This window comes from Macrosteles quadrilineatus, unplaced genomic scaffold (assembly GCF_028750875.1).
Source record: "Macrosteles quadrilineatus isolate MER2022 unplaced genomic scaffold, UCM_ALF_1.0 Scaffold_1__1_contigs__length_201487025, whole genome shotgun sequence".
NCBI classification, from domain to species: Eukaryota; Metazoa; Arthropoda; class Insecta; order Hemiptera; family Cicadellidae; genus Macrosteles; species Macrosteles quadrilineatus.
In genome coordinates, this window is record NW_026542594.1 from 108,258,991 (window position 1) to 108,283,075 (window position 24,085).

The 24,085-nt window shown below is 35.7% G+C and overlaps 1 protein-coding gene across 1 annotated transcript in view; it reads right to left on the reverse strand.

Annotated features, from left to right (window-relative positions):
- Positions 1-24,085, reverse strand: part of LOC128982942 (colorectal mutant cancer protein-like) — a 217,105-nt gene that overhangs the window by 69,902 nt on the left and 123,118 nt on the right. Inside the window, exons 8-9 of the mRNA XM_054402042.1 lie at positions 4,699-4,821; positions 2,017-2,198 (exon numbers count right to left, since the gene is read on the reverse strand). Coding sequence (XP_054258017.1) covers positions 2,017-2,198; positions 4,699-4,821 — 305 coding nt within the window. The remainder of the gene's footprint in view (positions 1-2,016; positions 2,199-4,698; positions 4,822-24,085) is intronic.

A 24,085-nucleotide genomic window follows, 5' to 3' on the forward strand; every position in this document is an offset into this window, starting at 1 on the left:
ATAGCCATTCTGAAGAGCACTGGAAAGATGCAAAGCGTGTTCTAAAATACCTTAAAGGAACAAAAGATAAGTCACTGGTATTTGGAAAATCAAACAAACCACTTGCAGGACTTGCTGATGCTGACTGGGGATCTTCGTAAACAAACAGAAAATCATTCACAGGATATTGTTTCATGTATGCAAATGGAAGTGTTAGTTAAGCATCTCAAAAACGGAATAGTACATCTCTTTCAACTGCTGAAGCAGAATTTTACTTTATCACAGAAGCTACTAAAGAAGCACTTCACTTAAGAAGATTAATTCATGATATGGCAGATTCTCATGAGAAGATAACAATTTACAATGACAATCAAACAGCGCAACACATAGCCTCAAATCCTGTCGTCAGTGCAAAATCAAAACATAGAGACATTAGATTACACTTTATTCGAGAAAAAATTGAAGAAGGGTCTATTGAACTGAAGTATCTTCCTACAGAATCAATGACGGCTGATGTTCTTACCAAAGCTCTTGGAAAAACTAATTTTGAAAGACATGTGACACAAATTGGACATAAATAACTTCACCAAGATCATTCGTGAGGGGGAGTGTTGGACTTTCACTCATGATCTGTATATAAGCTAGCATGTGACTATTATTTTTATTTAAGTCATATATGTTTATGTTTTTATATTTGATTATTGCCTTTGTGTTTTTCCTTGATTCAATTAAAACACTAGTTTTCTATTCTGTCTAAATTTAATTTGATATTCATGAGTTTTAGAGTCAATTCCACATTTAATATGCTCTCCCCTTTACATAACACTCTTAAGCCATTAATAATAAATAATCTTTCATACCATACCATTGAGTTACGTACAGTTATACTGTGTAACAAATTGGACGACGAGACATACACTTCAATTTTATAGTCGTTGGCCAACGAGAAGGATTTGTGAGTGTTGGATCATCTCAAACATTAAATAAATTTCACACCTTACTGTCACTGTCGCGGCTATATTGTAACCGCGCCAATCACTTCTTCCACCGAGGGGTTGTATACATTTTATATAGAAAAACTTAATGGCAAGTATACTGAGGTAATAAGTAACTACATCACCTTGTGCTATTCGGATTGTGTTATACTTTACAGAAATTATTTTTAAATATATCAAATGGTTATTTATCTGCTGATTCTAATTAACCTTCAGTATTTCAATTTTGGCATGAATATATTCATTCAAAAGGGTATTTAGTAATTACATTCAATAAGAAGCCACTACAAAAGATACACCTTGGGTGCAACACTAAATTTAGTGTGGTAGTGTGCAAGGTAGAGTCAGTGTAGTTTTAAGATTATTTTCAGCTTTGGAAGAACTAAACAGTATCAGGAACGTCCCCTAAGGACTTCTGGGGATGATTTTGTTCCACAGGGCCCACTCAATTTTTATTTAACATCTAGCTTTCACTGCCAACGCTCTGTTGTAATATTTTTATTCACTTTGTTCTTCCAACCCAGGGGCAACCAAGATTTGTAAAGAACCATCAGTTGAGTCATTTGAGAATATTTGCAAGTAGAATATATATTTAAATATTTATTTAAATATATTGGTATCGGCTTTTTCATTTTTTCTTTACAAAACAGTAGAAGGTTGAGGTGGCTGGGCCACATTCAACGGAGGTGAGAGAGAGATGGTAAGAAAGTGATGAGGTACTCCGGAGGGCAAGAGACCATTGGGAAGACCAAGGATGCGATGGATTGATGAGGTAACAAAGGACCTAAAGAGTATGGGAGTAAACCTGGAGCTGGCAGAAGACAGAGGACTCTGGAGGCATATGGTTGGCGAGGCCAAAGACCCCCTAGGTTTTCAAAGGCCACAGGAGTAAGTAAGAGTAAGGGTAAGTTTTTTTAAAAACTCCTGCTACTTTCTGGATAGCCCTAAACATTTCTAAGTATTTCTAAACATTTACTGTTACAGAACAGTATGAACTTACAATTCAAGAGGGGAAGAAAAACTAGATACAGTGGTTACGTACCTCTCACAATGGCTCTTGGCCTCGTCCAAGGTGAGCTGTAAGACGTTGGCCTGGGAGCGGGAGTGTTCCAACCTAGCAGACAGTCGCTTAGTCTCCTGCTCCAGCTGATGACGGTCCCACTCCTGGAGGTCACAAGACTGGAGCTCTGACACCAGCTGTTCAGCCACTTCTGTGTGACTCACCTGCAACCAAACCAATCAGTTTTGTACACTGTATGGCGTAAACCGTCAAATAATCTTAAATTTATATTTATAATAGAACTATGTGTTAAATCCGAATCTTGATTCCACCGAATCCTAAGAAAAGTTTCGGATTTAAGATTCGATAAATGAGATTTGAGAATCTAATCTTGGGTCCACCAACGGAATATGCCTTAATGGCGCCGACTCGCCGCCGGCTCTAAAATAGTGTGTGCTGTGTCCGTCTCAATAAAAATTATAAAATAAAATTAATAAAAACATCTCTATTAAAAACATAGACAACATCTACAGATAAAAAGTTATGAATACCAATTTAATTAGTTTAGTTAACAAACTGTGAATAGTGACAATGTGCTGAGCAGTTGACTCATATTTTTAAGCTGGAAGTTACCAAGTTCAATGTTATGTTGTTCGAATCTGTTTAAATTTTGAATCAGACAACCAGCGTAGTTCATGTTGGCCCTAAATTATCAGGCCCTCTCAGTTATTTATCGCATCCAAGTCTGATAAGTAAACGGAATCAAGGAACTGCTCTTGCTTTTTACAAAACGAAATAGTTGTATACTGAAATCATCAGTTCTGAAATCATCATGGCTGTTGTCATAGCGAGCATCCACTAATCTAGAAATATACAACTGGAGGTAGCACTGGCATGGCAACTCTGCTAGAAAATCGTGAAGATGTAAAATTTTGTGATGTTGGTACCAACTAGAAGAATTAGCCAGCTCAATGGCTCTTGGCTTTATCACAATCCCACAATCCCTTGTTCCAAAGTACTATTCTCCTAGTACATATGGCGGCCAACATCTCTCAATTCTCTCATTCAGTTACTTTCGGTTGTAGGTCTAGTTCATTCATCAGTGCGAGCAACTATTGCCGCCATTGCAGGTAACAACTTAACCTTGAACGCAATAAGTTTGTCTGCAAATCGTGTAGCAATGGCGGATATAACTTCACTGTGTAGACATAGACTGATGACTCGACGATTTATGTGAGGACACAATACGATGCCCAATTGACGCTTGACTGTGGATTGATGTTTGAAATTTCATATGATATTTAAAATTTTATTAACAGAGTATATTATTGATCAACAAATAAAAAATAACAAGTGTACCTTACAACTACCATGAATACCCATCACAATCCTTATATATAATTCTGTAAGACAAAATTTTTACCAGAAAATTGTGGACGTCTGGTAAGTCGCAGAAAGGTGGGAGGGGTCTTAAATTAAAGGTTTTGACCCCAGGGACTCGGGAAAAATAGCAGAATTCCCAAAAAATTACCAAAAAACGAGGTATAACGTAAAATATCCACCATAAGAAATGCATGGGGACTGAAAAACGTCTGCATTCTATCAGCTGTTGCTTATTTATTTGCAATGTTTACGTTTAATCCGAAAGTCAAAGTCAATGTTGGTAAATAATGTTTCAAAATGAATTGTGTTTAATTTTTTTGTTTTCCGTTTATATAATGAGTGAAGAGTAACTAGACAAGCTAGGGGAAGACCTGCAAGATGTGGAAGAGTGTCCAGGAATTCAACAGACTTAAGAAATGCAAAAGAGAACGTCATGTAGGGCCTAGCTGTGAAAGAAGTCCAGAAGCTGTTTTACAACATGTCTTTAGAAGAACGCTGGAAAATTAGTTGAGTGTTGTTTCTCACAATCTAGGTCCTCTTAAAGCACTAGCATGCATTGTGGCGCATTTCACTTCGCAGAGGAGGCCACAAATGGACATTTCAACGCATGTTGCCACAATGGACATGCTACAACCACAAGTAAATGACGAACTAAAAGAACTGTTTTTACATGGTTCAAACTTCATAAAAAAACAAAAGGCAAAACAACAGTGCAATGGCTTTTGCGTCGCTTTCTGCTACACAAAAAGAGATTCCGGGAAATGGGCCTTGCTGTCTTAAAATTCAGGGACAAATGCATAGATATATTTCTGACTTACTACCGCAAAATGCCTTCATAGTAATAGTTCTCAAAATGGGAACTATAACAGAATTCGTAAGATTACAAAACAAATCTTCAATTTTAAACTATAAAGGATGTGCAACGTTTGGCTGTATGATTTCAGCTCTGATTCCTCGTTCTCCGGGCTCAGGCCAAACCGTGTGCACGTTTCCATTTGTTAATATGTTGTGTTATTGATTTAATAATTATTTTACAATTGTATTTCAATGGCACATCAGAAGCAACTAATATACAACTCCAATGGAAGGAAAACCAAAATATAAAACAAGAAACGCTGTTAATTTTAAGTAGGCTAACATAAAATTGATAATTTTAAAAAAATATTTCGAATATTTGTCTTTTTATATATGGTTTTTTATTGTAGTCTAAATTAGGGGCTATGGCCCCTACAGGCCACTAGTGATTGATAATTTGTCAAGAGTATAGCTGGCTTACTAATGTAATTGGAAGATAACAGAAATGTTCTCTGCTTCGTAATTAGAATAGAATGTGGTACCAACCCCCAAGGACGTTAGGTCGGAGCCAGTGACATGTCTGTCCATCTTTCTCAGCCTCACTCTTTCAGCTATCTTCAGCACTGGAGCTTCAGCAGAGGAGCTGCTTGGTCGGAACACCTCTTTAACCTAAATACAATGGTATATAGGTTAAGGTATTATTCACAAGAAATTTATATAATGTACCACAAAGAAGTTTGATAATGTGAGGGAAAACAACAACTTTTTGCCCTGATATAGCCTACAGAGGGTTGCTGTGGTAGTCAGTGAGTTAGAGCTGGGCGTTGTTTGATGAGATCTGTTATTGAAGGGGACTTGGAGAGCAGGAGTAGGTCTAATTTTTAAAAATTTTTTACACATTTTGGGTTATAAAATTTTGGTTTATTTAATGAATATTCTTTGTATTTTAAACGAAATTTTGATTTAAAATAATTTTTTTTTTTGTGTATCAAGAAATGTTGTCTTTCTGCTAGTGGTGTGTCAAAACCAAATCTCAAAACCTTCAAAACTTTGGGAAAGTTTTGGTTTCGACATTCGATCGGCAAGATTCCAGAATACAATAGTTTTCAGCAATCGTCTTGAAAGGATTCGAAAACTTATCTTGACTTAAATGAAATAATTTATCATTTGTAGCGTTTTATTTATGAATGACGGTTAAAAACAAGAATTGACTTTTCGGTTTCCAGATTGGATCAGTCATAAACATTCTGTTTTTGGTTGCCTCTTCACTGGTGATGTTGTGGATACAATCACAATCATAATCTATTTCTTAGATACTACGACTACGGTCAGCTGGTGCAGTGGTTCCCAACCATTGACTATTGATACTACGACTTACTTAACCGATAAACCTGTCGTTGCGTGTTAACATTCTATTGTCGTTCAACGCTTTATCATAGATAAAACATACTCCCTCAGTAGGTTAGTCATCCTAATGGAACAGCTGAAGCCAATTTTATTGTTAGTTCTGTACGTCCAACTGTAGAGGTTATGTTTTGTTTACAATTTGTTTCTTGTTATTTCAGTAATTTAAAACCTCGTTTAACCTAATAAAACGATATAATCATAAACAATAAGTGGTCTCCTAGTTATATAACCAAATAGTAAAGCACAAATAATGAAAATAACCCTAAAATAATAGAAACAAAATGTTGTCTACACTAGCGATCAGTGTGGACGTACATGAACTAGACGCAAAAAACAAGCTTCAAAATTTACAATGGGATGAGGAATCTACTTGTGTTGCTTAGTCTATGGTATTATTCACATGGCCAAAATGTAAACAACTCTGTGGAGGGATCTTTAAAGGCTTCTGGGACAGAGTCCTATGGGATTTTGCTTAGTTTTTCTTTTGATAACTCATCTACAGACCAAGACCTTTCTTTGGACACCTCTACCAAGTTTCTACGCACAGCCGTTCTCTCAAATTAGTGGGGACAAAGTTTCCAATTAAATATTTAGATTCCCCCATGTTAATCTTATGGGAGAAACTCCAACTTTAATGGCCTGTGGGGCAAAGCCCGAGGATTTTTATTACAGGAATTGGTGAAAGATGCGTCTACACAAAAAATACTTAATTTTGACACGTCGTTTGTAAAAATCCATCCATTATTAACGGAGGAGTAGTGTTTTGTAGAAATCGCCTTCACGTATTATATATAAGGATTGTTATTTATTTAGTATTCTACTAGCTATGTACCCGTTCTACGCACGGGGATCTTATAGTAATCAGTTGAAACCTTCTTATATAAAGAACAGCAATTGGTTTGCATATTTTCAGATATGCTGGCCAAACTATTTATTATACATAACTTCATTTTATGATGTTTGTTGTTGTTCCGGGTCGGTATGACAATCAATAAAAGGTTAAATTCCCTGTGTCCGCCGGTCGATCCTAATGTATCCTATTACAAGAGATGCATTTCGGCAAAATTAAATCGCCATCATCAGTCCTAATATAAGGTCTTGAGCTTCCCCATTAGGTGCGTCTTGGAGTTTTTGAAACACGTACAGGAACTGTACACTTATATACATAACGAATAAAACATAAGTACACGGTAGGCGTACTTTTATTTTTACTATGGACAAGTAGACACGCGTCGGTCGTGTGCCGAGTCTCGACTGAAAACGCTCATTTAAAAAATGTAAGTTTCCCAGCAATGTACAACACTGATTCAAGGTCTATTTCCCGGTTATCAAAACTCAAGAACAATTTTATACACAAAGAATCTCTATTTTCATTTACTGTTACCCTACATTATTGTACTTGCGATTAATTAAATCTGTTATGTAAGGAAAAACGTTTTTAATCTTAATTGGTTTGGATTTGCTTTCAAAACGTGATCGGAAATGGTTGCGGTATTTGTAAACAACATTCAATGTATACATATCAGTGACAGCTAGAAGAAAAATAATCTTGATTTGAACAGCTGTTCGTTATTTCATAGAAGAATATGTGCTAAACATTGGGAGAAAACTTTACAAAAAATCGCACAAAATTGTGTTTTTAAACGTCCGTCATTTTATTTACAATGGAGTGACGCCATAATGGCTAAAGACAATCTCGCCAATCCAGTGAATACATTAAAATGATTTGGAACTTGATAGGTACTCTCGTTTTTCAGGAGTAGGCCGCGTAAAATGGCTCTTGGGTCGTAACAGACAGGAAGACAGACAGAAATTTAGAAGAGACTTGTTTCGGTTTCTCTAATGTATAAAACATAAAAATAACCTAAAAGTTTATGATTCTGAGCAATGTACAGACAAAACTCTAATTTTATTTATATAGATAAAGTAAACAGTAAATTAAATAGATTGATATATTTATAGTTAGTAGGCCATACTTTCAATCTAATACATAATTATATGAAAAGAAATTCAAATAAACCTAAGATTTCCCACATGCCTCTGTCTTAATCTGATATAGATGCTTGAAATATATTTGTCATCCACACACATTAAAAACTAAAAAGTAGAAAATAATTTATAAATAAAAAACCTTTTTAAAACAAAACGTTTTTAAACTCACTAAAAAGTAGAAAACAATTTATAAATATGTGGAGAGTATAAATACTTGTAAGATTTAAAACGAAAAACGTGGGGTGAATGCAATTGATAATGATGCATTAGTTCAAAAGGTGAAGGTAATTGTAAATTATCTATTGCATGCACCCCACGTTTGTCGTTTTAAATCTTACAAGTATTTATACTCTCCGCATATTTATAAATTATTTTCTACTTTTTAGTGAGTTTAAAAATGTTTTGTTTTAAAAAGGTTATTTATTTATAAATTATTTTTCTTCCCATTTTCATTAGGGCCTACTCTCCCTTAATTAGAGTAGTGGTGGCAGCGGTACCTCCTGAAGACCCTTGACTTTACTTGTGACCGGTTCAGGTCCAAACTTGGACCACATGAAATGGTTTACATCACCCCACATTACAGGATTCCCTACGGAGAAATTTTGATGGTTTAGGGGATGTATCAAATCAAAGAAATAAATAAAGAAATTACCCAACTTAAAATACTTCCCACACAGGTTATCTCAGTAAAGCAACATTTTTCTTTAATTCTCAATGATGTAAAAACTTTGTTGCAACATGTTAACTTGAATTGAAGCAGGCTTTTTAGCATTCATTAGAAGATATCAGTTAAAACTTAGAGCAGAAATAATGTAGGTGATCGGGTGATCCTTGACGACGTGAGATATTTAAAATTAGTTTCTAACAAGTTTTCAAACAACTCTAAGATGTAACTAGAATCTTTGACTATTTCAATTTATTACCTCAGGTGTGATTATTTGTTAATAGTCAATGGTATTACTGTACTCTGTTTAGTTTATTTAAGATTAACTTAACTAATCAATAAGGACACATGCCACTTTATATTTTAATGCTGAGATCTTTGTGGTATTACTGTACTCTGTTTAGTTTATTTAAGATTAACTTAACTAATCAATAAGGACACATGCCACTTTATATTTTAATGCTGAGATCTTTGTGTTTCAACTTTACATTAATACTATAAAGGAAATTCGCTTGGTTTGTCAAACAAATATTTTAACAACAAATATATGCTCCAATAGCCGTGTAGTCGGAGGTGGAAGGTGATGGAGGTCATACTTGTGGGGGTGGCGGTACATCGCCTCCGTGGATGGAATGAGACTCCTGACACAGGTAGAGCTGAGGATTATAAGGGTTAATCTGGGACCGTGGGCGAACTGGGACTAATTAGGCTACGGGCGAAATGAAACTCGGGCTGAATAGGACATAACCGAAAACCAATATCTACTATTTAATTGTTATTCGGAAGCAAATTATTAATGTGTGTAAACGTTTTTTTCTTTTGTCCCTACCTCATCAATGAATGAGACACAAGTTTTTCTACATGCTAGCCCCTGACAATCAATGATGTGATAACTTAAGTCAACGTCCCATTATTTATAATTCCTTGTTCAAATGAGTATACTTTTACTAAAGGCTGTGACGACTGTAAAGAAAAAATAAACGTTCTTTACTTACTTATTACTTCAAAATATACTCTTTACATTAATTGATCATTCCATCACTAAAATCGCCTCACACCTTTATGTAATGCAATTTGGCTATTCCATATAGGTGTGAGTACAACAAAAAGTTGCCCCCTGGTGGGGTTTCAATGAATTTAATTTAGTTGATCAGACAACTGAGGACCAATCACAGAGCCGGCAGTGGAATTAAGATGTTGTATTGAGCCCTGATAATTGTGTATCCCAGAAGTCCGATTTATGGACCGTTGAGAGGTCTGATATGTCCTCCTGAAAGTGCGTTCAATAATCTTAAACGTAACACTTCTTAAGATGCAATAAAAAGTATATCAAATACTCTGAATGCAAAATTACACTCTTTGTTGAAACTTTGTTAAAACATTGGTTTTGACTCTGAAATATTGAAACGATTATGCAAAATATTGATGAACCAATATATAATAAATTATGTGTCAATTGACGACTTAATGATATTGTACTTTATTGCAATTGTCCGGTTAAGCCGATTACCTTGAAAAGATTAACACAGGAGAATTAATAAAATTGATGGAAGAATAAGCTTTGTGTATTATCACTATAAATAATACAAATATTACAAATAATCAATATTAATATTCAAGTTTCTGCTAAAATTAATAATATTCAAGTTTCAGCTATAATTTATAATATTCTAGTTTCTACTAATTACACTTCAATTTAATGTGAGAGAGTATTGTTTGTGGTCTTTTTGACTTTCTTTCCTGAAATATTGACAGCAGAGCCTCGGGAACCTAGGTTTAATTTATTCAATCTGTTTTAGGCTATTAGGCTTCCCAAAGTATGGTATTTACTTACAACTGGCCAGTTGATCTTATGTGCAAAGGGGCTATTCGTAGATCTGTGTACAGCACACTTTGTTGCTCAGTAGCAAACTGGACCAAAACGACTACTGAGTCGTTTGTTTAATTTAAGTTAAAAATATGATTTTTATGGCGTTAATGGAAGCCTACCTTGTAGCCTGTATTGACACCTAACCTTCAACCGGGACAATGCTCTAATTGAAACCTGAATTTGCACCCAATCAAATACTCTCAGTGATCTCTTTATGTATTTTTGAAGTGATTTCAAACCCAAATATTAAAGCAAGAACAAATTGTAACAGTTTTACGTGACAGACAGCTGATTACCCTAACAATATAATTTGAATTTAAGCACAAAACTAATATGAAATTTAACTGGTATAAAAATTTACCCAAATTATTAATATAACAATATCTACAAATGTATCACAGTATGTATTTTAAAATAAGTAAATGGCAATAATTCTAAAGCAATGTGACTGAATTTACACACTAAGACATGAAACCTGCAAGAAACATGATTAAACAAATATGAATGTGGACAGATTGGCTTCTCCTAATGATATAAATACAATTTACACAAAACATTTACTTACATACACAGAAGACAATTTTGACGACACATAAACATATAATTACGACACTGTACTTGGGATAGGCTCTACGAAAATGGTCAAATCTGACGAATTTTGCCGGTCGACGTCGAACTTAAAGACTCGTTTTGTTTCAATTCGTAATTTAGTAAATGCTGTTTCACGGTTTTAGATATCAATGCACTCCGGAGATCGAACAATTGATTCGTTGACGAAATACACGTTACGACTACCAAAAGTGATTTTTGCAAATTGAAAAGGAGAATTTAAAGATTTCCGTACATCGCGGCTCAGAGCTTGGTCCCAAGTGACCGTTAGAAAAAGACGTCCGCACAAGTCAGCAAATTGGTGTTCCTCCGCGCTCACGTGATTGGCCGTTGTTGGTCCTTGCCTTCGCGCGTTTTCAGTTTGATTTGAATTTTCATTTGGTCATTCATTTTGAATCGGTACATGATGCCCCCTTGCCAAAAAAATTGGCCCGAGCGACCACAAGGTCCGCAAGAAGACTTCGTCCAACCCGGGACAATTTTCAAACCGGCGGCGCGACGCGACGCTTGTGACGGCGGAGAGACGTTTACACAACAGTTTCACATTTACACAGTTACAATTTACATACATTTAAACACGAAACAATTTCTTCACATTTACATTTTTTTTGAATAATACTCATATAATAAATATTCAATATTAATATTTTCAAAGTGTGAAAAACATGCTGGGAAAAATTTTATTTTAAAACAATTTTTTTTCATTTTTTCTTATTTCTATTTTTTTTTGCTTAACATTTATTTTCTCTTTTTTTTTCCATTTTCCATTTTTTTCATTTCATTTGTTTGCCTTATTTCTATTTGTACTGAGGGCGAGAGCGATTTGAGATGGGAGAGCTGACAATACCTGACACCAAAGTGTCTCACAAATTACCACTTACATCTACTCCACACGAGTGGTGAAAAACGCGCACGCTTAACCACACTGTAGAATTACCTAGCACTCAATGAAGCAGACAGCAGCAGTTCATTCATGGTTCACTATCGGCGATCAGCTGTTGGCGATAGAGTGGGGCGGGTGGGGTGGGGAGTAGGTCATCGACTCGTGTGTGGCGCCGAGTGTGGTCATCGAGATGTGGCGCACCAGCTGTTTGAAACCTGTACTTGATAGGTGTACGTTGTCTGGCTTCCCATTTCGATACTTCTTGTTGTATAATGATAGATTCATTGGTGCGAATGGTGGGAATAGTTTATGGAATTTTATTGATTGAATGGATGGAGGATTATTTAAAGACTGGATAAAAATATTTAAGGATTTAATTTTGGGTTGAATATGGGGGGTATGTAAAGTGGGAGGGAGGGTGGTAATGTAGATGGTTTTGTTGTGGGATTTCAGTAAACGGATAATTGTCTTTATATTGATTTTGGTTTTCTCTGGGGCAATGGATTTGAAAATGTCATTAATTCCAATGAAAATTATGCATGTGGGTTTTAGCACTGACACTTGGTTTCTGATAGCGCACTTGAGATCTTGAGTAGTCCATCCGCCGTGAGCAACACTGTGTTCAATCGACCATTGTTGTGTAGTTGATTGTTGTCCGCCGCCCACTCTGACCAGCCTGACCCCTTGCGAGTCTCCCAAAACACTCACAGCGACGGGTGACATTTCTCTTCACACTATTCACTGTTGGAGAAAAAAATGGTTTGGTGTTACCGCCTTAAAATTAACAATATTGTGTTTAAAAAAAAACGAGTCGGTACCCCCTCAAACAAACGTAGGCATTAACAACAATGATTTTTTCCCTAATCTCTCGAATAATACTTTTTTATCTGACATACATGAACTACTTTCGCAATGGATGGGTCCCGATTCAGACGGATTTTTACATTTACCTGATTTAATACTTTAATTACAGTATACGGTCCATCCCAGGTATGAGTTAGCTTATGACTGATTTTATTTGCTTTGTTACTAGGCGTATATTTTTTGTATAATACCAGATCACCTTCAGTATATGGAGACGGTTTTCTATTTTTATTGTATCTCTCCTTTATCTTTTGATGAGCTTTCTTAGAGTGTTCTAATATTTTACTCACTCTATCCTCGGCTGTTTCAGTCGAGCATTCATCGCCAAGGTCCCAGTGTAGTTTGAGTGAATGGTTTAACTCTCTACCAAGGAATGCATAAGCTGGAGTCACACCTGTAGTTTCGTGTAATGCAGAGTTCAATCCCATACAAAGGAAAGGTATATTTTCGTCCCATTTCTTTTGGGTTTGAGAATGATAGATTTTGAGTATCATTTTGAGATTTCTATTTAATCTCTCGGATTGATTTGAATTAGGCCTAGCCACTGATGTAGTTATGTGTTTCACCCCTAAACCAAATAAAAAACTCCTAAACATTTCGGACTTGAAAATGGATGCATTGTCCGATACAATGGTTTCTGGCAACCCATGTTGTGAAAAAATCTTATCCTTTAACGCATTAATTATTGTCTTTGAATCTGCTTTTCTCATTGGAATAATCCAGCTGAACTTAGAGAATGAATCAATACATACAAAAGCATAAGCATTTCCTGAAACAGATCTTACTAGTGGACCAAACATATCAATGTGGAGTCGTTCAAAACATTTCTGGGGTGGTTTTGAGTTCATCAAACCTATCTGTAAATTCTGGGCTGGTTTCGAGAGTTGACATAGTTCACATGAACGTACGTAATTTTTTACGTCGTTAAAAACTCCATCCCATGTAAAATTCTTTATTAGGCGTGCTGTAGTCTTTTTTATGCCCCAATGAGAGTGAATGGATATGTCGTGGAAATATTTCATCATCATAACACGCATTGAACTAGGTACCACAATCTTTGGGGAACATTTGATGTTTCTCTGGAATCTTAGAATGCCCTTTTTTATACAATAATGAGGTACAGTTATACCATTCTCCAGATCAGTGATGATTTTACCTAGGGTTTCATCTTCCCTCTGCTTATCACTGAGTGATTCGAACGTTTCTGGAAAATGTTGTAAAAAACAAACTTGATCAGGTTTTGGAGTATTGTTTTGTTTTATAGCTTCCTCAGGTTCGAACATTCGACTCAGAGTATCACTCACAATGTTTTGGGTGCCCCTACAATGTTCGATCTTGGCAAAAGGAAATTGTGAGAGTCGTAGTTTCCATCTAGCTAACATTCCGACACTTTTATCGCAACCCATCACATACGTAATAGCCATGCAGTCAGTTTTAATGACAAATGGTCTGTCTGCCAAATAATCTTTAAATTTTTCTAAACCAAAAAGTACGGCAGCAAACTCCTTTAAATACATGCTATATCTAAGTTGGTTGTTTGAGAAGGTCCGACTCGCAAACGCTATGGGGACAGCTCTACCATCTCTGATCTGTTCAAGGACACATCCGACGGAAAATTCGCTTGCATCACACGACAGAACGAAGGGCTGCTTCCAATCGGGCAAATGCAACACCTTAGGCGAAGACAAACACTCCTTCAATTTATTGAAACTTTCTTCCTGTTCTTTACCCCATTTAAAACGGACACCTTTCCTCCTTAGCATATTGAGTGGACGACTAACACTGGAAAAATCAGGAATGAATTTCCCGTAATACGCTGCCATTCCCAAAAATCGTTGAACTGCTTTTAAATTTCGTGGTCGCGGGAAGTTACTAATCACCTCGGCTTTGGTTTCGTCGACATACAATTTTCCGTCTTTGATGACGTGTGACAAAAATCGAATGCCGCGTTTCGCTAAAGTGACCTTGCTTGGTTTCACAGTCAATCCGGCCTCCCGCAATCGTTGTAAAACTTGTTTCAGATCGCGATAGTGTGTCTCTGGATCAGGACTATAAATACAAAGATCATCTACAAAATTGACGACGCACCTGAATTTCAAATCTCCTAACACCTCGTCGACAATTCTGCCTAGCACCTGACTACCTATTTTAATACCCTGGGGACAAGTTCGTGGTTGGTACAATGCGTACCCTACATTGAAAGCTGCGTATTTTCGACTGTCAGGATGTAACAAACACTGATAGTAACTGTTGTTCAAATCGAGCGTAGTAAAATATTTAGCACCTTTAAAATATTGAAAAATTTTATCAACTTCGGGCTGCGGAAAACTATCCATTTCGATGTATTTGTTTAGCTCCTTGTAATTGACAACTAGCCTATACTTACCAGCTTCTTTCTTTGGACGTAGAAATGCACTAGAACTGAAATCAGAAACACTTTTCTCAATGACACCTTGATCTAATAACTCTTGTATTGTCTCTCTCATTATAACCATCTTATCTGGTGGTAAATGATAAGGTCTCTGACGAAACGGAACGATGTTATCGCTGAACTTGATTTTATACGGTTCTGTTTTCGCTGTGCCTATTCTATTTGATATGACGTCGTTAAAGCTGTATAATAAATCGTCAAATTTTGTTTTCTGTTCAGGAGTGAGGGGAGAATCGCCTAAATCTTGTTTTTCGCAACGCGGAATCTCATCGTCGCCTACTAAACAAAGAGAGTGTTCGTTGTCAGCAAAGTTGAATTTTATTATTGACTTATTCAAATCTATGGACATCCTTGTGAAAGTCATGAAGTCATAACCCAAAATCATTTTGAACGGCAGTTGATTCACAACCCAAAATTCGTAGTTCCAGGAAAAATCGCCTAACTTCAAATGAATTGTAGCTTCGTATCTGACGGTGATTTTGTGCTGTGACGCAGTACCCATAGAATGACTTACCTTATTTACATTTGACACCAGTTGTTTATCTTTCAACATATTGAATAATTCTTTACTAATTAATGACCTACTACTACCAGAGTCGATCAAAGCAATGCATTTTAATGAGCTGTCGAACGTAACATGCGCAAATGGCAACTTACCACTTAAATCTACGGCTTCCATTTTGTTTTTGTTGGGGATGGTCGCGAGTTTTGTATGACACCGGGCCCCCTCGTCGATGTCATTTACCAGTTTAAAGAGCTCCTACAGTTTCTGGCTAAATGTCCTTCCTGATTGCAACGAAAACATTTTATGATTCTTTCGGCGGGTCTATTCCTAAGATCGTTGGAGTCGTTACGACGGGGAAAAGGTTGTCGGGGTCTCTGAGAAGGAATAATTTGGGGTGGGGGTGTGTGAAATTGTGGTGTGAAAATCGTCGGTCCAAAATATCGAGTTTCCGCCCTGACGGCACTTGTGACTCTTGTAGCTAGTCTACGAAGTTCTTGAATTGTGTGTGGCCTAGAATCGAACGAAAAATGAGACTTTGTTTCCGGCCTACATTTATTCAGCGCTATTTCTATGACGTCGTTTTCAGACAAGTTTGTTTTAAGAGCAAACGCAGTAGATAATAAATGTTCACAATAATCTGAGAAAGTTTCTTCGATGCGTTGTGGACGATCTAACTCTATTGACTCTATTTCTCTTCGTCGCATTGATGGGATAAATCTATCTAGAATTTCGACGTGCAAATTATTCCACCCTGATTGAGCACTTACGGACTCAATCCATAACTGAAACAACTGACCTTTGACCTTTGGTAAGAGCAACTTAATTATTTCATTGTCGTGGGACGGAGATACGTTAAAAATCGGCATTAAATCTTTAAGGAATGTAACCAACTCAAATTCATTCGATGCATCGACGTCCTTCAACTTCCTCAAAAGTTCCATTATTACAATCGAATCTGTTTTTGACAATCCCTGATGAACGAAGTTACCCTGCAATTGATTCGCCGGTACTGGAGCTACGAAACGAATTTGTTCGTGGTTCGCTGCACGAGGAGACGATGTGAAATTCGAAGACATTGCATTGTTTTCAACCCTTGGTTCAATCGCGCGAATTGACGATCGTCGATCTCGAAAGGTTCCCTCATCAATCGTGACATACTCTGTTGCGGTCGAATCAAAAGTGAGATGCGAACGTGAGTGCACAGCTTGTTCCAACACGTCATTATCTAAATCCAACAAACAATCACTGTTCGACATGTTCAAATCGCCGACTACATTGTTCGCAATACGCTCTATTTCTTCTCCTACAAATGTGACGTGACCAGCGCGGAACGAATCGGTGGGGGGGGGAGAGACATGATTGCTACGAACGTTTCCTGTTTCTGCGTGTGACGCACCAACCCTACCGGACACAAGCCCTTCGTCTGACACATGACGCCTGCTTGCCATCCTCTGAGCCCTATCGCTTGCCGTAGTTACGTAATTGGGACCGTACAATTGACGTCTCATTTTTGAATTGCAAAGTTTTTTTTTTGAAATCAAATTCGCAAAAATGCAATCGACCTCAGTTTTATAAATTCACAAAATGTTTCAATTTTCCCTATAAATAAATATAAACAATCACGGACAAATATACACAGATAATAAATAACCAAGTAAACACTGCAATATGAACGGGTATAATCTGTCTTAAAGATAACAAGTGACAAGATAACAAGATTCTGAGGGTCAATATCAATCTTATCTATGCCAATCTGTCCGTAGAAGAGCCAATCTGCCTTGTTACCAGACCTCTCAATATTAGTGCTATCACTTTTTGTAAAGAAAAAATAAACGTTCTTTACTTACTTATTACTTCAAAATATACTCTTTACATTAATTGATCATTCCATCACTAAAATCGCCTCACACCTTTATGTAATGCAATTTGGCTATTCCATATAGGTGTGAGTACAACAAAAAGTTGCCCCCTGGTGGGGTTTCAATGAATTTAATTTAGTTGATCAGACAACTGAGGACCAATCACAGAGCCGGCAGTGGAATTAAGATGTTGTATTGAGCCCTGATAATTGTGTATCCCAGAAGTCCGATTTATGGACCGTTGAGAGGTCTGATATGTCCTCCTGAAAGTGCGTTCAATAATCTTAAACGTAACACTTCTTAAGATGCAATAAAAAGTATATCAAATACTCTGAATGCAAAATTACACTCTTTGTTGAAACTTTGTTAAAACATTGGTTTTGACTCTGAAATATTGAAACGATTATGCAAAATATTGATGAACCAATATATAATAAATTATGTGTCAATTGACGACTTAATGATATTGTACTTTATTGCAATTGTCCGGTTAAGCCGATTACCTTGAAAAGATTAACACAGGAGAATTAATAAAATTGATGGAAGAATAAGCTTTGTGTATTATCACTATAAATAATACAAATATTACAAATAATCAATATTAATATTCAAGTTTCTGCTAAAATTAATAATATTCAAGTTTCAGCTATAATTTATAATATTCTAGTTTCTACTAATTACACTTCAATTTAATGTGAGAGAGTATTGTTTGTGGTCTTTTTGACTTTCTTTCCTGAAATATTGACAGCAGAGCCTCGGGAACCTAGGTTTAATTTATTCAATCTGTTTTAGGCTATTAGGCTTCCCAAAGTATGGTATTTACTTACAACTGGCCAGTTGATCTTATGTGCAAAGGGGCTATTCGTAGATCTGTGTACAGCACACTTTGTTGCTCAGTAGCAAACTGGACCAAAACGACTACTGAGTCGTTTGTTTAATTTAAGTTAAAAATATGATTTTTATGGCGTTAATGGAAGCCTACCTTGTAGCCTGTATTGACACCTAACCTTCAACCGGGACAATGCTCTAATTGAAACCTGAATTTGCACCCAATCAAATACTCTCAGTGATCTCTTTATGTATTTTTGAAGTGATTTCAAACCCAAATATTAAAGCAAGAACAAATTGTAACAGTTTTACGTGACAGACAGCTGATTACCCTAACAATATAATTTGAATTTAAGCACAAAACTAATATGAAATTTAACTGGTATAAAAATTTACCCAAAGTATTAATATAACAATATCTACAAATGTATCACAGTATGTATTTTAAAATAAGTAAATGGCAATAATTCTAAAGCAATGTGACTGAATTTACACACTAAGACATGAAACCTGCAAGAAACATGATTAAACAAATATGAATGTGGACAGATTGGCTTCTCCTAATGATATAAATACAATTTACACAAAACATTTACTTACATACACAGAAGACAATTTTGACGACACATAAACATATAATTACGACACTGTACTTGGGATAGGCTCTACGAAAATGGTCAAATCTGACGAATTTTGCCGGTCGACGTCGAACTTAAAGACTCGTTTTGTTTCAATTCGTAATTTAGTAAATGCTGTTTCACGGTTTTAGATATCAATGCACTCCGGAGATCGAACAATTGATTCGTTGACGAAATACACGTTACGACTACCAAAAGTGATTTTTGCAAATTGAAAAGGAGAATTTAAAGATTTCCGTACATCGCGGCTCAGAGCTTGGTCCCAAGTGACCGTTAGAAAAAGACGTCCGCACAAGTCAGCAAATTGGTGTTCCTCCGCGCTCACGTGATTGGCCGTTGTTGGTCCTTGCCTTCGCGCGTTTTCAGTTTGATTTGAATTTTCATTTGGTCATTCATTTTGAATCGGTACACGACGTATTTAGTAAAGATAAAAATAGCCTTATAACTGACAGAGAGAGAGAGAGATGTTATATTATCTTCGACTATTAATTAAGTATTAATACATCTAGACATTCCTCCATTCCCATGTTAAAATTGTCGCCAGTTTTTTAATCAAAATCTTTCGTAGTTGATGTGAGCCACCGACAGATTGTGCTGACCAATACATAGACTTTTTAATTAAGTCAAACTAATGGAATGACTTATGGTGAGCTATATCAACTGTTTGACCCATCAACCTGGTCAGCAAAAATAAATAAGATATAAAACACAATTTAAGACCTTAGTGCATTCTGTGCCTGGCTCACATAACTTATGTTCTTTTAATAAAAAATTGGCGACAGCTGTTCCATATAGATGGGATGTCTACTTCAGTATCCAATAGTTTAAAATGAAATAGCTTTATAGAAGTTGTGTTGAAACCAGTTTTAACTTTTTTAAACTAAAGTATTTTTTACCAATGTTATGCTCCTTAGTGAAAATACATCTTCACTACCGGTAAAAATAAAATATTAATTGTATAAAATATCATCTTAAAATATGTTTACACTTTTTAGACTTAAATATTTTTTGTCATGTTGTTTTTGTAACTCAAATAATAAAAAAAACATAAAATTGTATAAAGGTTGCGGAGAGATCGCTCAAACACTTTAAATAATATGATTATTCTTTAAATGACAAAGAAGACAAAATCTTGGATAAAGCACTTCACGATTACCAACAGTCACCTCAGAGGAAATTTAAAGAAAATGATTCCGTATTTGCAAGAAGCTACAATCAGCGAGGACCAAAGTGGATTCCTGCTAAAGTCACTAGAATAACCGGGCCACAGAGCTACCATTTGACAACAAAAGAAGGCATTGAAATACGATGTCATATCGACCAATTGAGACCTCGCTTAGAAATATCAAAAGCATCTCCTAACTCACTCTTGGATAATCCTGAATCTCCAGTAAACCCACCATTCCACCCAATATTCCAGAATCCTATTAATAATAATAATAATAAAAATCTTTATTTGTCATAAGGATACATTAGATCATCGACAAAGTCAAAATCATGTGCATACATCAATCGTCAAACAAAACAAAATCAAAACACTTTCAATATTTTGAAAAAACAATAGGGTTTAATAACTCAGATATGTAAATATGTGTGGCCCTTTGATGAGATTGATGGTGTGGAAACTGATTATGGATTCTGTGGTGATGTGATGTATTGATTGTAATTAAGTGAAAATGTGTTGGTAATTGGCTGTTGTAGGTACTAGGGCCAGGAGGACCCTAGTATGTTGCAATTAAGAACGTGCTGCACTCTACTACCATCTTGAAATGACAATTTAATTGGAAACGTTGTTGGGGAACCAGAGGGCGGAAATCTTTACCCAGACCAGAAGCAGGCCAAGCCAGCTTTGATTACTTACTTTTAAATATTAACAGAACTATAGCTAACCTTCCAAACTAAATTGCTAGATAGTGTAAATGGTAATGAATAAAAAACAGGTAAATATCACTCCCTAACTCATTACTGAATCAATTTGGACTCATAAGGCGATTCCTGAAAGAATTGATACTTAAGCCTTCAACGTGGTGATTTTTGCATGTCTAGGAATGATTACCTTGTTAAGCGAGGTAATCATATAATTTGGAATTTACATTTCTGCGAATGGGGCGAAAGCCTGCCGGCTTCCCCTTAAATAATTAAACTAGCCTATCATCCTGGTCTTAGCTCTACTTAATTATTAATTATAGACTCATCCTGATAAAACGAAGGCATGTCGATCTCAGTAAACGGACAATCAGAAAATCCAACGAAGGGGACGGAGGCCGGCGACAGACAAGACCGAGGAAAACTCGATTTCGTAGCTCCTTGACGTTTCTCGAAAAAAGGCAAGCGGCAGACCGAAGGAGGCGCGCCGATCGCAAGGCCAGCGATTTAGTTGTGTGGCACTATATAAAATAGTGGCGCTGAGCGTCACATATGACTAAACAAACAACAATATAAGGACCTGATAAAGCAACAGGTTAGCAGCAGGGTTATACAATCAAAGATTTATTTGGCCAGATTTGAACAAATCGTCCAGGCTATAAGAAGGCTTGTTTAATAGCCAATTATAAAACAAGGACTTAAATTTTTCTTGCGGATAAGCATCAATATTGTGTTTTAAAAGGTTATATACTTTAGTTGATAACACTATGTGGCTCTTGCTAGTCTTACTCAGGCGATGCGATTCTAACAAGGTACTATTTTTAAATCTGGTATTGTGATTATGATTATTGAATTTTAGGTGATGGGGTTTTTTAAGATATAAAGGGCAAGATAATAAATAAAAAAATTTATTACAGTTTCAATCTTAAAATCCTTAAAAAGAGGCTTGCAGTGCTCATCTGGCTCTGATCCATTCATAGCTCTGACAGCCCCCTTCTGTAGGATTAAAATTTCATTAATTCTTCCACACCCACCCCAGAATATCAATCCATATCTCATTACAGACTGAAAATATGCAAAATAAGCCGATCTCAAATAGTTCTTTGGAATTACATCTTTGAGACGACCAAGTAGAAAAATTACTCGAGATAGTCTAGTAGACAAATAATTTATATGCTCATTCCAGGATAGTTTATTATCAATATGAAGACCCAATCCTTTAGTAGTTTAGAAGGATCAATTAACCCTCATCAAGAAGATGCTGGTTTCAACGTTTCTGGTTTAGCTGGTCCCAACGTTTCTGATTTAATTCAAGACTTCACTAGCATGAGCACGAGTCCACAACCTGTTCAGTCATGTGTCTCTAGATCAAACTCCCAAAACACTTCAATGAGCATGAGTCCTCGACCTGTTCGGATCCGTCGACCACCGGCATATCTCAAGGACTACCTGACGGGGGAGGAGTGTTATGTATCAAGAAAAGAGTACATACAGTATGTTTTATTTATAACATCTGTCAGATGACTGTTTATATTATTATGTTTTGTTTACTTTTTAGTTTAGTCTGATTTGTGAGTTCAATAAATTTGGTTTTGTTAATTATGTTTCAATATACAAAAGCGACGTGAAGCCAGTATTTTTCACTAATCTACAACAAGATGGCGGCTGCCGGCTGTGATGAGCCCTAATAGCGGGCGCAACTAATTAAATGTTAGTTTATATTAATGATAATGAAATGCATAATTAAATTTACAAGTTCAACAAGGCCAATATATAATAATTTTATTTTATTTACTATATTTATTATATTAATGATATCTGTGACAATACGCCTTTGTATTATAAACATTGCTATTACTAACACAATGACCTTCAAAATACGCTTTTAATTTGTTTTCTTAGAAAAAGTTAATTTACAAAATTAACAACAAAAACTTTTTGGGTGAAAGAAAAATTCTGAAAAGCTACAAATGAATTTATAATATATTTATCTATATTGTATTAAAGTTTGATAAAGTTCTGGGGTTTGGTTTACAATGTACAAATTTTCAAAGTCACAAGATAGTTTCTGAAACTCTTTATACAACTTTTCTTTATATTCTGACTGTCATATTTATTTTTGTGAAAGAGCTAAAAATATTAATTTTTAGATGAATTGAAAAAATAAAACGAAACATTTATATGTACTCCGTGATTTTCTAATTAGTTTGGAAACTTTTCTGTATAGCTTCAAACTTGAGTATCTAAACTGTATTACAAGTAAATATGTAGGCAGGGGAGTATTTCATTTGGTCCAAAATCGTTTGGTCCACAAGTTGTAAAACAGTTCGTTTGGTCCAAAATCGTTTGGTCCAACACTTGTAAAACAGTTCGTTTGGTCCAAAATCGTTTTATCATCCAGTTGGGGAGTATTTCATTTGGTCCAAAATCGTTTGGTCCACAAGTTGTAAAACAGTTCGTTTGGTCCAAAATCGTTTGGTCCACAAGTTGTAAAACAGTTCGTTTGGTCCAAAATCGTTTGGTCCACAAGTTGTAAAACAGTTCGTTTGGTCCAAAATCGTTTGGTCCAACAGTTGTAAAACAGTTTGTTTGGTCCAAAATCGTTTGGTCCAAAAGTACAGGCAAAACCAGAATTACAATTGTGCATTGTGGAGTAAACTTATGAAATAGACTGTACGTTTCACTGTGGACCATTCGATCGGGTCGTTTTATCCCAAACTCTAATACGAGTTCGTTTGGTCCAAAAGTATGAACTATTGCGTCCCTCACATAGAAGGCGTTCAAATAATCGCCGTCACGTCGTCAACCCAACCGCCTGCCTTCCGAGGCCTATTTGTTGTTTTGTGTTACGTTTCTAAATAATTGATATGTTTGCATTTATATACACGTACATATACATATATTTATTTATATATAATGTGTTTGTGTAATGTTTACTTTTTATCCCCAGTCAATCTTAAAACAACGCGTTTTAATTCCCTAGATTTGTGGATAAACATTGACTTTGCTTTGAGTTTGCATTTAATGTTAAACAGATGGTTTATTTAATTTATCTATATATTAAAATTCAATCTGTGTTTGTTGTGTGTTTGTCATGGTATTTGTAACAATTATGTAGTTAATAATACAAATATATAAAGTTAATTTCTCATCGAAGATATATCCTATTTGTAAAACTTCCCAAAATGTTATGTTTACTCCCCATGAGAACCGTGAATAAATTATTGAAAAGAAAAGAGTTTGTAATTGTTGTACCTTTATAAAAATTATATTATATTTTTAAATATTTATATCTTATCTTAAATGTGAAAGTTTGTGTGTTTGTTTGTTTGTTTATTTGTTTGTTTGAAGTTCAATCACGCATAAACCACTGGACGGATTGGGCTGAAATTTGGCATGATGATAGCTTACATTCCCGATTAACATATAGGCATATTCTTATCTCAAAAATCCTTTCGGGCTCCGCCCCAGTGGCTCTGTAATTCCCCATGTTAACCTTATGAGTATTCACATTTAA